The sequence below is a fragment of the Manacus candei genome, unplaced genomic scaffold (genome assembly GCF_025592945.1).
Source record: "Manacus candei isolate 608988 ecotype Guabito, Panama unplaced genomic scaffold, ASM2559294v1 h1tg000037l, whole genome shotgun sequence".
Taxonomy (NCBI): domain Eukaryota; kingdom Metazoa; phylum Chordata; class Aves; order Passeriformes; family Pipridae; genus Manacus; species Manacus candei.
In genome coordinates, this window is record NW_026138085.1 from 14,732,666 (window position 1) to 14,747,741 (window position 15,076).

At 41.1% G+C, this 15,076-nt stretch overlaps 1 protein-coding gene across 1 annotated transcript in view; it reads right to left on the reverse strand.

The window, feature by feature from the left end:
- Positions 1–4,774: 4,774 nt before the first annotated feature.
- The window catches only part of SPOCK1 (SPARC (osteonectin), cwcv and kazal like domains proteoglycan 1), a 265,982-nt gene continuing 255,680 nt past the window's right edge, over positions 4,775–15,076 (reverse strand). The window contains exons 10-11 of the mRNA XM_051794151.1: positions 10,256–10,393; positions 4,775–9,008 (exon numbers count right to left, since the gene is read on the reverse strand). Of these exons, the coding sequence (XP_051650111.1) occupies positions 8,818–9,008; positions 10,256–10,393 (329 nt within the window). The 3' untranslated portion in view covers positions 4,775–8,817. The remainder of the gene's footprint in view (positions 9,009–10,255; positions 10,394–15,076) is intronic.

Below are 15,076 nucleotides of genomic sequence, written 5' to 3' on the forward strand. Positions count from 1 at the left end.
AAAAGGGGGAGAAAATGTCACCACCTAAATTTGGCTGTGGGGCTGTACCACTTGGTGCAATGTGACTGAGGGCTGGTGGAGTAAAGCAAGAGAGTGGCAGCCCTGGAAAGAGCTGCTGTGAGGGTTGTAGAAGGGAAAAATGGGGGGAAGTTTTGAAATGCTGGGGGGCAGGTGAAGCAAGGTTCACCCAGTAATCCTGCATCTCTACAGCAGCCCAGGAGCCCTGTTGCATTAATGCTGTGCTGTGAGTTGCAAGAGAGTCTGGAGGAGATGAAGCAGCCAAAATGTCCTGATTTTAATATAACCCTACAAGCAATGGTTTGGGACACAACCTTGCTCCAGTTTAACAAAGGATTTCATGAGACTCAATTAGCAAGGTTATTAATTAATCAATTATGTAAAACAGATGAGCAATCCGATATCCTGTTCCACAGTGATACAGCTCTTTGTTAAAACTTAATTAACACACAGGCTTGGGGACAAAATAAAAAAAAAAAGATAAATGAAAAAATAAAAATCCTACAGAAGAATCAGTTGGAGAGAGTCATTCCAACAGAAGATGGAAACTGGGCTGGAGACCAGACAGGATGACAGCCCTGCTCTGAGAGGATAGCAGAGTTATTTTGGGTAGTTTAACAACCAGCCTCATGTTTGTCTCCACCACTACAGCCAGCTGAGCCAAATTGGGCTCTCCTGCCTGCCAAAATAAATCTGTGGTAATTCCTTCTGTGCAACTGCTCAGTGCCCACCTTTCCAAGCTGGCTGGTGCTGTACATGACAAGGGAGGTGTTTAGCAGATGTGTTTCTGTGCATCCCGTCTCCTCCTGCCACACCAGCAGCTCTTGCAGGAGGGGTGCAGGGCTGAGCTGCAGCTTTAGTGCCTCTGACAACCACCAAAGCTCACTGCAGGTGTTGGGTTCTTACGTGACTTGTACCAAAAGCAGTGGGAATATTGATCTTCTGTAACAGCCCCTTGTAACCCAAAGTATTTCAATAGCCTACATTAATCTGTGAAAACCTACATCTTGTCATAGTCTCAGTTTTATTTAATTTTACTTTAGGCTAGTAGTTATTTAGGTCAATTCTTTGCTGGCTGTGATAAATTGATACATCATCTGTGATGGAGCAAAGCTGTGGCTGTGCTCCTACTTGTACAGACTCTTACCTGAATATATTTGCATTAAGCCGGGTTTGAGGTATTCAACACGCAAAAATCAGTGTCAAACCTGCAAGGCTCTCAAAGCCTGCAAATAATTTTAGAGGTAATATGTTTTCAAAGCTTAAACCAATGTGCTTAAGGACCTTTCCTTTAGCAATATGCTCTGGGGTCGATTTTCCCATGTTTAAGGGCCAGATGGCAAATGTATTGGCTGGGAATGGAAGTAGAGTCATGCTCCAGCAATGATTTTTATTGAGTAACTATAGATGAGAAAAGGCAGTTACTACCTGGCAAAGACCCTGCATTTTAAGTTTTCTTCACAAACTCTCCCTCTGCCCAAGCCTTTAGTGTGGAATTGCAGGAGTTTATAGCAAAACATGAAAGAAGCTGATACTCCAGACCAGTGGCTGCCAGAGGCTGTATTTCTTTCCAAGTCTGCTGTCAGAGAGGGGGTTCTTGCCCAGCTAGAGCTGTGAGGGTGGCTGCAGAGCCATTGGATGCTCTCCTCAGAGCTTTTACACACCTCTGCCTCATTGCTGGGCTGATGGACTGCTGGCAGCATCAGAATTTGCTTCTGGCCTTGCTCTTCCCTCTCCCCCGCCGTGCCACTGCCTGGTTTGTGTGGTTTTAAGCCTTGTTTTCAGGGATTCATTTGAAGCAGTTACTGGGTATTGCACACAGGGGACAGGACCAGCTCAGCCTGTAGCAGAAACCTGCCTCTTCAGCTTGTGAGTTGTCATGGGCTGATCCTGAGCTCCTCGACTCACTGGGAAGGAGTGGGTAGGACTGCTCTGCCCATGCTTGAGAGGTCTGTCCCTCTCATTCCCAGCTTACCTAGATCTATTTGTTTCATCATTATTTTTTTCCCAAGACTGCTCTTCACTCTGCCTTCCCCTCCCCCTCCAAAAGAGCTGGTCTGATTCCAAAAATGGGAGTGCTCAGAAAGTCAAAAGCTTTATTAATAGCACTCTACCTCTTTTTAATCTATTCAAAAAGCTGTACAGTGTGCAAAGCTGTTGTGACATGATTTTTCTTTTTTAATATCTCACCCTTTGACTGTCAGTATATTTGGTGGAAAATGAAACTAATCATCAGTGAAGGCTGTAATGCTACTGCTTTACAGCTGGTGGGGAGCTCGACAGACAATTTTGTAAGAGAGGAAATAAAGAGGAAGAGAGACAGAGTGGGGTGTGTGTGTAAGTGTATACATGTATCTTACATCAGAGGTTTCACAGAACATGCTAAGAAGAGAATATTCATTTGCAAAATATTATCAGTAAGATAGGGAAAATATTTATATATTAGAAAATGAAGGAAAAAAGGCCATTTTTTAAACTTTGTCCCTTTCCATGCAGAGGTATCATCCCCCAGTGTGGAACTGCCTGGTCTGGCAGATTTTACTGAGGATGCAAAGAACAACATTTGGGTGTGGATGGACCCCACTGTCCTCCAGGTAAGAAGCCACCCCTGCTATCATTTTAGCTTAAGCCCAAACTGACCTTTTACTACTGCTGGAGCAACATTTCAGCCACAGACACACTTCAGTATCAACACAGAAGCAAAGTCTGTATCCCCTGGCAGGGAGCTCATGGGAACCAGTCCCAAGGTTCTCGTTGAAAATGGCAGGACAGAATCATGGAAAAGCTAAATATAAATCAGTGCAGCTTATCAGGACGTGACAGGTGGGATGTAATGATCCACTACAGGTATTTTAATGTATTAAACCAAAGTACCAATTCACAGCACTAAGCCCCAGTACGAGCTGTTCCAGGAGAGAATAGCAAAGTACAGGTGATAAAACACCAGGTGAGGCATGGAAAGAATTCCCAGAGGTGGATATCCTGAAACCAGGGGAGTCTAAAGAGCAAAGCCTGAGGCAGGAAGGTGGTAATGGGGGGACCAGTTTTGGGCACAGCAGCTCCTCAGGGCTGTCAGGATGTGGCTCAGTGGGGATCCAGTCCCTTGAGCCCTCCCTCACTCCCCCAAAACTGAGATCACCAGTTAAGTATTTTCAGTGTCTTTTTTTTTTTTTTTTTTTAACTGAGGCAGAGCATATTCTGCTACTAAAAAGGTGAGTGGCAGAAGCAAATTTATGGATGATTTTTGAGATGTTTAGGAGCTGCATATGCTTACAGGGAGAACCTATTTAATAACAGGGTCAGTTATGTCAATCCACCTCATGCAACTTTTTGAAGAGTAAGCATCTAAAACTAAGGAAGAAATTCAACCTTACTGATATTTATGGGAAGAAGAGTAACAAAATAACTTCAAGAGGAAGAAATCCACTGACCAAAAGGTGTGAGAACCATTAGAATTGATGGTTCCTTTTTTATGGCACTTTGTGAGGGCAGGTGATAATACCACCACTTCTAAGGGCAAGTGATAATACCAGTGTGTGTCTATATAAACATAAATACTGTATATATATATATATATATATATATATATATATATGTATATATGCACACACATATATTTCATGTATCTATAAATACATATATTATGTATACATGTGCCTTTGTAAATAGAAGGGAGGTGTGTGTGTAACACCAAACAAAGTTTGCAAGATGTCTCCAATTGAAAACTAGAAGGGATATTAAAAAAAAAATCTGCAATCATCAACCCTTTCTGACAACTAAAATCTCATTTGCAGCTCACACACCTTCGAGCTTTGGATTTGGTTTGCTCTCCTCCCAGTCCTCAGTGCCACACCCGGCACCTGATGTCTGGAACAGCTGAAACCCTTCAGCATGGAAGATCAAACACTTCAAGGGGTCTCAGAGTGGTTTTGGAAAGGGAAAAACCTGTTTGTTTGCAGAGTCAGGTAAGGAAAGACAGTGGAAGTGATGTGTGGTACCCACAGTAAAAATAAAGTAGTGAATGCAGGCAATGGAACAGAAATTCCAGGCAGGTTCTGACCCTCACTGATGGTGTATGGACAGATATATTATAAATGTATTACCTGATGAGATGATAATTGCACAAATGTCTGAAAATAGGTTTCATGCTTTCATGTGGTACTTTTAATGTTCCCCATACACATCACAAAAAAAAGGGGATGAAATAACTTTTTAAGCTCTGTAATTAGCACTGCAATAATGTTGATTGTTTAAATTGGTTAATAATATAATAGAGGAGCTCTAATTTAATAATAGAGACACAAACCCAGGTATTTCCACCAATTGAATTTAAAACAATTTTGCCTTCAATTGTTGTGTAGATAATGGCCACTGTAGAGTGTGGCTGTGTTAGCCCCGGATACCATCAGAAGAGAGAGAAAAACACAAAAATTTGCAAACTAGGGAGGAAATAAAAATGAAAGCTTCCCTCTCTGCCCTTGCTAGTTCCTTAAAAATCAATGTTAATATAATTTGTAAAGTTCTGATTTTGGTACAGTTATTCCATCCAATTTGATTTAATTTCTGCTTCTAAAATAGAGGTTTCTGGAGACCTTACATTAACTTCACAGATTACAGCTGGCATTGAACACAGGTATAAGTTATAAGGCAAATACAAAGGCCCATCCATTTCAGTGTGTGATTAAATGCTGAGTCAAGATAGTGCAGTAGTTTTGATCCCCAAAGTTTAATAAAATTCAGGACTGGCAATGAGGTATCGCAGACAAATTAAAATTTATTGAGACAGACAAAAATGCAACTATTTCAGACTACAGTTAAGCATTTACAGTTAACCAAAGGTAGCAAAATGCTCACATTCCACTTAACTCCTTATGGAAAAAGCATTCAGAATTTACTATGCAGTTCTACTTACTATGATAGTCTACATCCATCTACAGTAGGGACATCGAACTGAAACACGGAATATTTGGATCTCTCCTTACAGATCTACACATTGAACAGTAACAGACATCAACAGCATTGAGAAAAGTATAAAAAGACCAAAACCCACCTACTGTAGAAAGGGCTTTTTGATGTATAGTAACTGTACAAAGCAGTCTGTGGATGAAAGGAAACCGAATGACACACAGAAGGGACCGCAGGAAAAGCCAACAAATGTGGGAAGCTAAGCTTGAGAGATCTGGTGGTCTGGATCAAGTGGTGACCTTAGATCTGTGTCAGTTGCTGCTTGAGGGGAAAAAGGCTACAAAACTTCTAATATCAAAATATTCCCATGCCAGAAATGTACACTGAGACTAACAGACTAGGCTGGAGAGGCAAAGAGAAGCATTCACTAACAAACAGTGTTGTTTTAAATATAAACTTTACATTTTCGATATAAACTGTAGAATAAATATTAAATAAACACTTTGAATGGTTTAAAATAATAGCACAGAATAGCTTAAGGAAAAAAAAAGGCAAAGAAAATGAAAAGGATTCTTTGTGTTCACAGCAAAGGCCAGTAATGACCCCAAAAAATCCAACTGTGCTGAAATCTGAACTCAGCATTTTGATTTAACCACAGTAGTTAAAAGAAACACAGAGCAACACCTAACAGTATCTCATAGTTTCTAATATGGAAAGAAAAAGAGATTAAGAAATTGGTTTGTGTCTCTAAAAGAATGGGAGAACTCTGATTCCATTTTTCACAATGAGAAAATGTTTGGAAGGTCGATGACTTGATTCAGATGGGAAGTCCTGCTTTGCAAAAAAAAAAAAAAAGAAAAAAAAGAAAAGAGAAAAAGAAAGGCATTAAATTAAGCTGGAAGCAAATTAAATCCCTTACAAATAATGAAGAATGGAAGGGGCTCGATCTGGAAGAGCACTGGTTCTTGGTAGAATCGCTGGTTTCTTTTAAAGAAGTAGAAGATTTTTCTCACTGCATCTTCCCAAACTGGACACACACACATACATATGCACACACATATATGTGCATAAATGTATATACACAGACACACACACAGATATACATATGTATATATAGAGGCTGCAGATCCCCCACCACTGGAGGATACCAGTGGATCTCAAAAGGGCTTTGCTAAACAGCTTTGCAATAACTGGGGACTTGCTCTCAAAGCAATCCATGGTCTGAGCTGCCCTTCCAAGCACAACAGCCTGTCCTGCTGAGGCTGGAACACCTGGGATTAGACACTATTCCCCTGTAGTTGTACCCAACTGGAGACAGGAATTGGTTTAAAGGTATAAACCCTACCAGCTCTGACTTGGAAGCGTTGCATGTGAAAGATCACAGGTAGGAGACCATCAGTGGCTCTGAAAAATGGATGGTGGGGCCATGTCTGCTCATATAAGCTGAAAGGTGGCCATATTCACTTTTAAAGACTTATTTAACAGCTTTAGTTTAGTCATCCTGCACGTTTACATGTGATACAAAGGGCTGCAGCCTTGCCCCAGTACTGCCTGCAAGGACTTGCTTTGACCCTGCTGGGCAGGAGAAGGGATTTGCTCTGTGACCTTGATGTGAGGCATAGTCCAGGATCAGCTGTTGCAAAGGGGGCACCAGGACTGCCCCAAACCCCCACGGTTTGTGTGGAAAATGAGGCCAGGCAGGAGGATGAGCATAACCCTGCTGATTGTGGAGCTCAGGTTTGTGTCAGGGTGAGGTGGCAGCTCTGTGCCTCAGGCACAGCAGAGCCAGACCTAGGCAGGGAGGGGTTAAGTAAGAAAATAGCAAAAGAAAATGAAAGAGGACATTTGAGAAGAAACCTTGTGACAATGTTCAATTGCTTCTCACAAAATCATACTGTTTAGGGAAACAGAAATGCTGGTTTATCTGTTCCTTTTGCAAGTCAGCAGGATTTCCCATGAAAGGCAACTAGAAAAGTGTATAAATGTGTGTGTATGTGCTGTGCAGCTCTTGGACAATGATTTTTAAATATATTTTTCTACAGCTACAGAAAAACCAAAGGGATTTGAGGCAGGGCAGATTGCAGGCCTTCTGCAAATGACTGTGATGGCAGATTTTTGGGAGGATGCAGGGGCGTGAAACAACAAATTCCTCCTGGTTTTACACATCCTTCTGCATTAATAATGATTATGCACGTTTTTATTTTGTTCTCAGGCCATTGATCTAGATAAATGGGAAATGAGAGAGGGGAAAACAACTGAGCCCCTGCAGCACATAGTGCCTGAAAGGAGTTCCTCTTTTGATCCTGACTGAAAGCAGAGGTCCTACCCAGAGCCCTGCCAGGTGGGCACTGACTCTGGGAGGGCTGAGGACCAAAGGCCTTGGGCCAATGTACCTAAAAAACTGACTTCTGCCAACCAGCATGGTATTTTCCTGCTTCCAAGTGACTATGTAACCAACCATGTCTCCATCTCTATGTCCACCATTAACTCAGAATTAAAAAAAAAAACAAAACAAACCTATCTAATTAGTTTTTGGTGTAATAAGCACATTTTTCATTCTGCAAAATAATTCACTGGCAAACCACAGGCACTGCTAAAATACTTACACCTGCATTCTAATGCAAGCGTGGGGTTAAGGTTCCTCTTACTGCTTCTGAAAACAGCAAAAAAAATAAAAGGTCACCACAGCATCAGAGAACTGCCGTGGGAAAGGACGCTGCAAAAAATTTAATGTCAATATGCTGTGATACAAGACCTTTTAATATATGGGAGATGGTGAGGGAATCACAGATTGGATTTTAACACTATTCTTTTTTAGGAGTGTGTATCACAGGCGTGCAGTGCAAAGGGGTTATCCTTTTGAAATATGACCCCCTAAAGTTGCTTTTTTAAACAGGCCAAATAAATATTAACTCTTTAAATTAAAGAAATGACAGCTTATTACTTCTGATGGTTAGTGTGTCTGACAGTGTTATAACTTTGGGATGAGGGGTTGCTAAATGAGGAACAGGCAGCTCCACAGTGTGTGAGCTGCAAGCAGAGGCTGCCTGTGTGACACTGGGGAAGCTCTGAGTGCAAATGAGTTCAGGCAGAAGCTGAGGGGCAGCTGTGGAGGTGCTCATGATGCTACAAACAAACAAAACTCTCCTTAAGCACTCTGAAAGGCAGATGGACTCTGTTCCCTGCCTGTAGGGCTTGGTCCATGATAGCTGCAGGTTCTCAGCATCTCTTTAACATCCAGACCATGTTTCTTTGTCAAACAGTGTCAGTGATCTGTGCTCGGGGGGGAGCTTTGCCTTCAGCGTGAGCTGGACTAAGCCTGTTGGACTCAGAGTATGTAAGAAAGAGAAAATCCTGCTGGGGGTTTCTCTCTGGATGAAACCCCTGGTACCAGGCAGCCACTGTCTGAAGAGACTTTACTGGAACATCACAAATATGGGCTAGAAAATGAGGCACCTCCTTTTCCTTCTTCATGAAAGAAAAAACTGCTTCTGATACGATCCAGGTAACAATTTATGACACAAATTCTCTCACATGAGAAGGGCTTCTAAGCCTTGTATTGGTTTGTTGAGCCCCTTCTGGGATTCTCCTTTCACAGGATGTATTTTGTAAGCGGTGCAAGTGAGGATTAAGACAAGAAATGGTTTTGAAACAAAACTCATTGCCCCTGTGGATAGAACAAAAATCCCCCAAACCAACCAAACAAAAGCTGTATTCCAAACAGTCCTTGCTGGGAAAAAAAGAAAAGAAAAATGTCATCCAAATTAAATAGACTATACAAAATTAAACTCAGTAGAGAGGGAATATTTGTGCCAGGTACTCTCAGATACAATTGCAGAGATATGATGTGACTTGCAATATTGTGCAAAATGTGAGTCCTCATTATGATGGGCACTACCATATATAACCAATCTCATCATCCTTGTCGTCGTCTTCATCTTCATCATCTTCATTAGCTGCTCTTACATGAATCTTCAGTTTCCCTTCTTTGTCTTTTTTTGTCGCTTCAGGTTCCTCTTCCAAATCATCCAACAACACAACAGATCCACCACTGCCGAAATCCCCTGAGGTTTCTTGCTCTTCTTCTGAAACAGGTGAGCAGGAAAGGTCATTCCCTCCCAGGACACCAAATCCCTCGTTCACCACTACCCTTGTCATGCAAGCCAGGGTCATTTGCAGTGTTACTCTTTAAATTCATTGGTTCAGCTCTTCATGCAACTCCCTTTAAATTTCAGTTTTCATTCTGGACTGGGATAAATATGTATCGATTTACTCTGAAAACTTTACTTGCATAAGCAACCTCTCTGCATCCTCCTCCTTCTGAAAACATGACTGGAGAGTTCCAGCTCACGTGCATGCAGGCCAGAAAATCATTACTCCTTTGTAAATACTTCAGTTCCACCATGGCTCTGTAAACCAGGCTAAAAATATTCCACAAATTGATTTTATTGGAGTGCATAAACCTCACTCTGCAAATGAAGCTGTTGAATGTAACATCTGTGATGTGATTTCTGGGCATCTTGGACCTTCTAGGTCTCTGTTCCTTCTCAAAAGAGAAAGCTGCACTCACAAACACCACTGAAGCCCTCTGAAGGAATGCAGGTGAAATCTTGCATGTTTAGGAACAACAGCTAATTGGGGATTTCACTTATCTACATAATATTGTCCTGTCAGCAATTTTTTGGGGCGTGGTTGCTGATGTATACAATTTTACACATTTAGGCCTTCCCTTGCCTGGAAAGCCATTATTCATGGAGTCCCAGTAAATGTGAATTCCAGATTACACAAAACAATATATTTAATATATATTAATATATATTAATTATATATATTATATATAATAATATAATAATATATAAATATTATATCTTATATAAATATATAAATATAAAAATATTAAATATTAAATTTATATAAATATTAATTAATTATTATATATTATATAAATATATAATAGAATATAAATAAATATATAAAGATTATTTTATATGAATATTAAAATATTATATAAATATATAAATATTATAAATATTATATCTATATAAATAATAATATAATAACCCTGAATTTTAATATCAGTGACTACATTTTCCAGGCTGGCAGCAAAAATATCTGAACAGTGGTTATTATTGCCTGCTAACTTCTGCTGGGCCCCTGCAGTCCAGAGGACCAGTAAGGGCCCCATTTGTAGTCTGGATGGCAAAATCCAGGAGCAGTTTTAACTCTGGTACTTGTGTTTCACTTTTGTTACCCTACCTGGTCCTACAGCAATGGCAGGGCTTACAACAGTGGTAATTCCTGTGTTGTCTGAGGAAAGCACATCATTACTCACCACAGCTGACTGTCCCTTGCTTCCTGGAGCCAGCTATCTCATTCCCATACTTATCAACACACCAGCACTGCCCTGTGCTGCCATGGCACTGAGTGGCTTTGTAATAACCTTCTTCATTGCACCGGGGGATGAAAGTACCTGAATAAAATATAAGGTGTGCTCAGTAATGCAAGTCTCTGCAGGAACAAACAGCTACGGAGAGTATCATGAACTTATCACTTATTTACAGGGAGATCTTTGCAATGTTGACAAGAAAATACATGTGATTATCTGCTGCCTAAAAGGGGGGAAGAAATTACATATGGTTAACTCTTTTCAGACACCCTGCTCACGGCACAGGGTGTAAATGTTTGTGCACATGGAGGGAGGTGGCAACACAGCACTAGAGAGAGGTTCAGTCTGTCCCTGAATGATTAATATTCCCACAGAGCCTTTTCAGATTTAACTCCTGGTTTTAAACTTTTCTTCCCAACTGGATTATTACCCCAACTTCATTAATTCTGCATTTCCCTTCCATTTGCACTCCTTCAGTGTTTATCATATAAGTCCTTCCACAACACTGTAATTATCCCTGGAAGGTATCTGCCATCTGCTTGCTATTCATACTAATCTCAGGCACATCCTCTGACTTACTGAGACTTCCCATGTATAAAAGGAGAAATAATACACAAGCTTTACAGAGAGGGACAACAGGATTTGAGTCAGTAAGTCTTTGGATTTGAAGCCCAAGATTTGTTTCACAATAAAACCAATATAGTTCAGCCTTGTATGGTTCATTCTGGCTTCTGCAGACAGGAAAACTCTCAGGAGAAACCTGTGTTATTGTTCCCACCATTTTTGGCAGATACAGCAAATGTACTTCAATATGAAGAGCCCTCTTGTCCTTCAAGATGAATTAGCTTTATTCCCATGAGAGGTCACCCCATTAATTTTTCCCTTCTTTGTCAATTGCTTCAATTTGAAACATGGCATAAACACACCCTTGCCCCCAAATTTCTTGTTGCAAGTGATTTTTGAGAAAGGATTTTTCTTCTTTGTCAGAGATACCAGTGATTTAGTGGTGATGCAGTAAGTTTTTTAACTGGTTCCATGGGTATAGCATCTATTCAGTCAGTTCAGGTGTTAGAGGAGCCACTTCCACTACATTTCTCAGAGAAAAAAATGAATGAGAAGATGCTGCCCAAATGTCATGAGACTTCCTATTTATAAAAGACACAAAAGTGGAGGTCAGTCAGTCTCATACACAGAGGGTGTATATGAAGTGAATCTCTGAATTTCCAGACTCATTGCTCTGTAATGTTTGAGTGCTGCTAATGTGGGTCTGGAAGGTGAGAACAGAAACCTTTGAATACCTGCAGAAATCTCGTTTTTGGAGAGCACTTCACATCCATTAGTGAGAGTATTTTAAATAACTTCAGAGCATGATCTTATAGAAGGTTTGCCTATAGGTACCACAATTAAGTTCATGTACAAATGTAAGCATACTAAAGGCTATCAAAGACTCATTTTCACTATTTATAAGAGAATAGTTCTAATAATCACATACACGTATTTGCCTTTGCAGGTTTTTGTAAGATAACGCTCACTGTTTAAACTTTTATTTCAATATTGATTAGGAAAGGCATTTTTTCATCTTTGTGCTCACGTCCTCTCTCTCATAAGCATTCCAGGTGTTTATCAGACTATACACAACCTTGGGAAAAGTGCTCAGGTGCTGACTTTGAGCTGGTGGAAACCAGCATAGCTGTGCCCATGTCACTAGAGCTCCCCTGTTATATCTGATGAACATCTGGCTCCAGGGGAGGATCAGAGGGGGAACCTCAGTGGCATTACAGGGTGAGCAGAGAACAGCTCCTGCATTTCAAACTGTCTCACGCTTTCTCTTTTCCTCGGGCAATGCAACCTTTCCCTCCTTGCATAGTTTCAGTGTTTCTTGTAAGGTATGAAAATGTTCCACACTGCCTATAAAAGCCTCAGATTCAAAAATAAATTATGGCCCAGGCTCACTGCCAGCATAACTGTGTGTGGAATAGATTCACACTTTGGGTCACAGTGAGGAGTAGAAGGTACTTTTCCTTCTGCGTGGGAAGTTCGTGCCAACTCGTATGTAACACCAGAGCTTTAAATATTTAGCTGTGCATACCAATGTCACAGTATTTGCCAACCATCACAGGGGAGATACAGCCTGTCCTCTCCAACGTGTCAGGTGCAGGGGATGATTTGGAGAGGACAGAGAGTCCCAGGGAGCAAGTGATGATTTGTCCTGTAAACTGGGCACAAATCACCCCGTGCTCATTGGAAATAAGCTCTGCTATCCTGGAGCAGGGCACCCAGACAGCCCATTTTCTGGGAATATTTCACCCCATAATTTGGTTTGGCATCAGAGAACATCTGCAGACTCTGGAAGGAGAAAGGAGTTTTCCTCTCCAGAGGTTCTTACACAGGCAGTGCTTGCACACCAGTGTGGGGAGGGCTGGTGGACCAGCTGTGCTAAGTACTCTCCACCAACCTCCTCAGGCTGGTGAATCCTCCCTCCCCATCTCTCTTTGTCCTATAAAGTATTTAATTATATTCCACACAAACTCAAACAGCACTATTGCATCTGTAGCCTCTTTATGGACCCGGAAATATATATATATATTTTTTTTTTGCATCATTTTCTTATCTATATAATACTCCCCTTCCTCAGAGAACATAGAGAGAATAATTATATGCTAAAGATAGTGAAGCACACAGGTAAAAGCCTGACAGAAATAAGTGCTACCCAGCACACAGCTCCTTGTATTAGCTATTATATTTGCTGAATCCACAGGGCTAATACAGGAGGAAATAGTAACAGGAGCAGAAATGTATTACTTTAGTGATGTGGGAGAAGCATTATCAGGCTGCACAGTTGTATGCTCTAAAAGTACAGTCTCTGCAGTTAATTGTACTCTAGATAAATCGGGTAGGAAAAGATGAATAGAGTTGTTTACTTTTTAATTCAGTCTCCTGGGATGCTAGACTCTATTTGAAAGCCTCCAAATTCAACACATCTAATGGCAATGGCTTTGAAGTTCTTTGTTGCAAGTGTCATGTGTTTTGAAAAATATATAGAGAGAACACAATATCAAAAGTCATCATTTTTATCAATGGATACAAGTTAACAGAAACCATCTCCATGCTCCTGCCCAGACTGTAAGTGCTGTGCTCTCTGTGTCAGGGTCAGAGAAGGAAAGAGAATAATTAAAGATTAGTTTCTCTGAAAATATTCATCTCTCTTTTCCATCTTTACTGCTGCTACACTTGGTTTCCATTTGCATGATTTTCCAGTCAGTGAAAAGACAATGTTTTCTGCTGTATAAATAGCTCTGATATCAGATTAAAAGCTCCCAGACAGGTGTCATTATGCAGGCAGACTTTCAAGGTAGGTGAAGCAAAGAGTTCCTCTCTATATTATAATTTTCTGGCTTGTGGAACAACCTGTGCCTGACACCTTGATTTGTTGAGCTTAGCCACTTTCATCCTTCTTTTTTTTTTTTTTTAAATACAGTTGACTAGAAGTTATTTGTACTAAGGGACCATTCTTACTGCTTTTACTTTGTCATTTTGCTCCTGCCACTGTGATCAGATCCCAGTGACATGTGCTACAACTACCTGCACCTTCCACTACCTGCAACACAGGCATCATTCTTCCCACACACCACAACAAACCACTTATGTTTCAACTCAGATGACATTTACTGCACACAGTAAATAACAGCAAAGCATAAAATAAATATGGGATAGTCAAAGCTATCTATTGAGAACTGGGCTTCTTGTTCTTTTAGGTGGCTTTGGAAATCATGACACCCATGAGACACAGAACACCGTGACTTCCTCTGACACAACATCCACTTGCACACAAATGCAAAATATTTACTGAGTGGAGCACACATACCCTGAGTTATCAATCCTCTCAGCTACGAACAGCAGGAGCTGCAACTCTGAAACATCTTAATTTTTTAAACTTGCCATGAAAGGCTGATGGATCTAAACCACAGCCCCTGTAGCCTCTGGGAATGTTTATTCTTCATTTGAACCAATGAATCCAGGTTGAGGTTGCTCATAAGGTACCTGAACCTTGAGTCCAAATGGCAGTGGCACCTGGGAATGGCAGGATTTGGCAAAGATAAGCTTTGCAGCAGCTCTGTTTGCAGGGTATCCAGAAACATCAGGCTGGACTCTGAGAGCAGAGCTGACGTGCATGTTCTGTGCTGCAGCTGGGGATGCTCTGAGAACCTGACACATATTCTTGAGGAAGGGCCTGACAGCCTGGTCTGAGGTCAGCCAGGCTCCTCAGGGTGAAATGCAGGGCTTGCTGTAAATGTGATCTGTCCTGTACACCTCAGGGATTTGGCTCTGTGCACACAAACACACAGAGGTTTCAATAAGATACCAGCACATAAACATCAGCCTACCCACCACTGGGTGATTTTAGGGTAGGGAATTAGTCACCTTAAATTTACTCGGTTCAACAACCTGATTTTTCAGCAATTAAATGGGAAAATGCCAGATAGGGATTTATTTAACCTAATTTCAGGTATCCATCAGAGCAGTGTAAGTTATGAATCGAGTCAGGCTTGCAGTAGTCACTAGAGAGAGGGACAGGCACAATCCCATCTTACAGCACGGAGCATCCTGCAGGGCTGCCTACAATGAGATGACATGAGTTCCTGTTTTCATTTACACAGAATCTACTGAAATATTTTAGAGAGTGATTAGGCAAAGCTGAACCCCAAGAAGTACCTCCATTGCACCACGACTGGAAGGAGACAAGAACCCATTGGCTATGCACCTTCA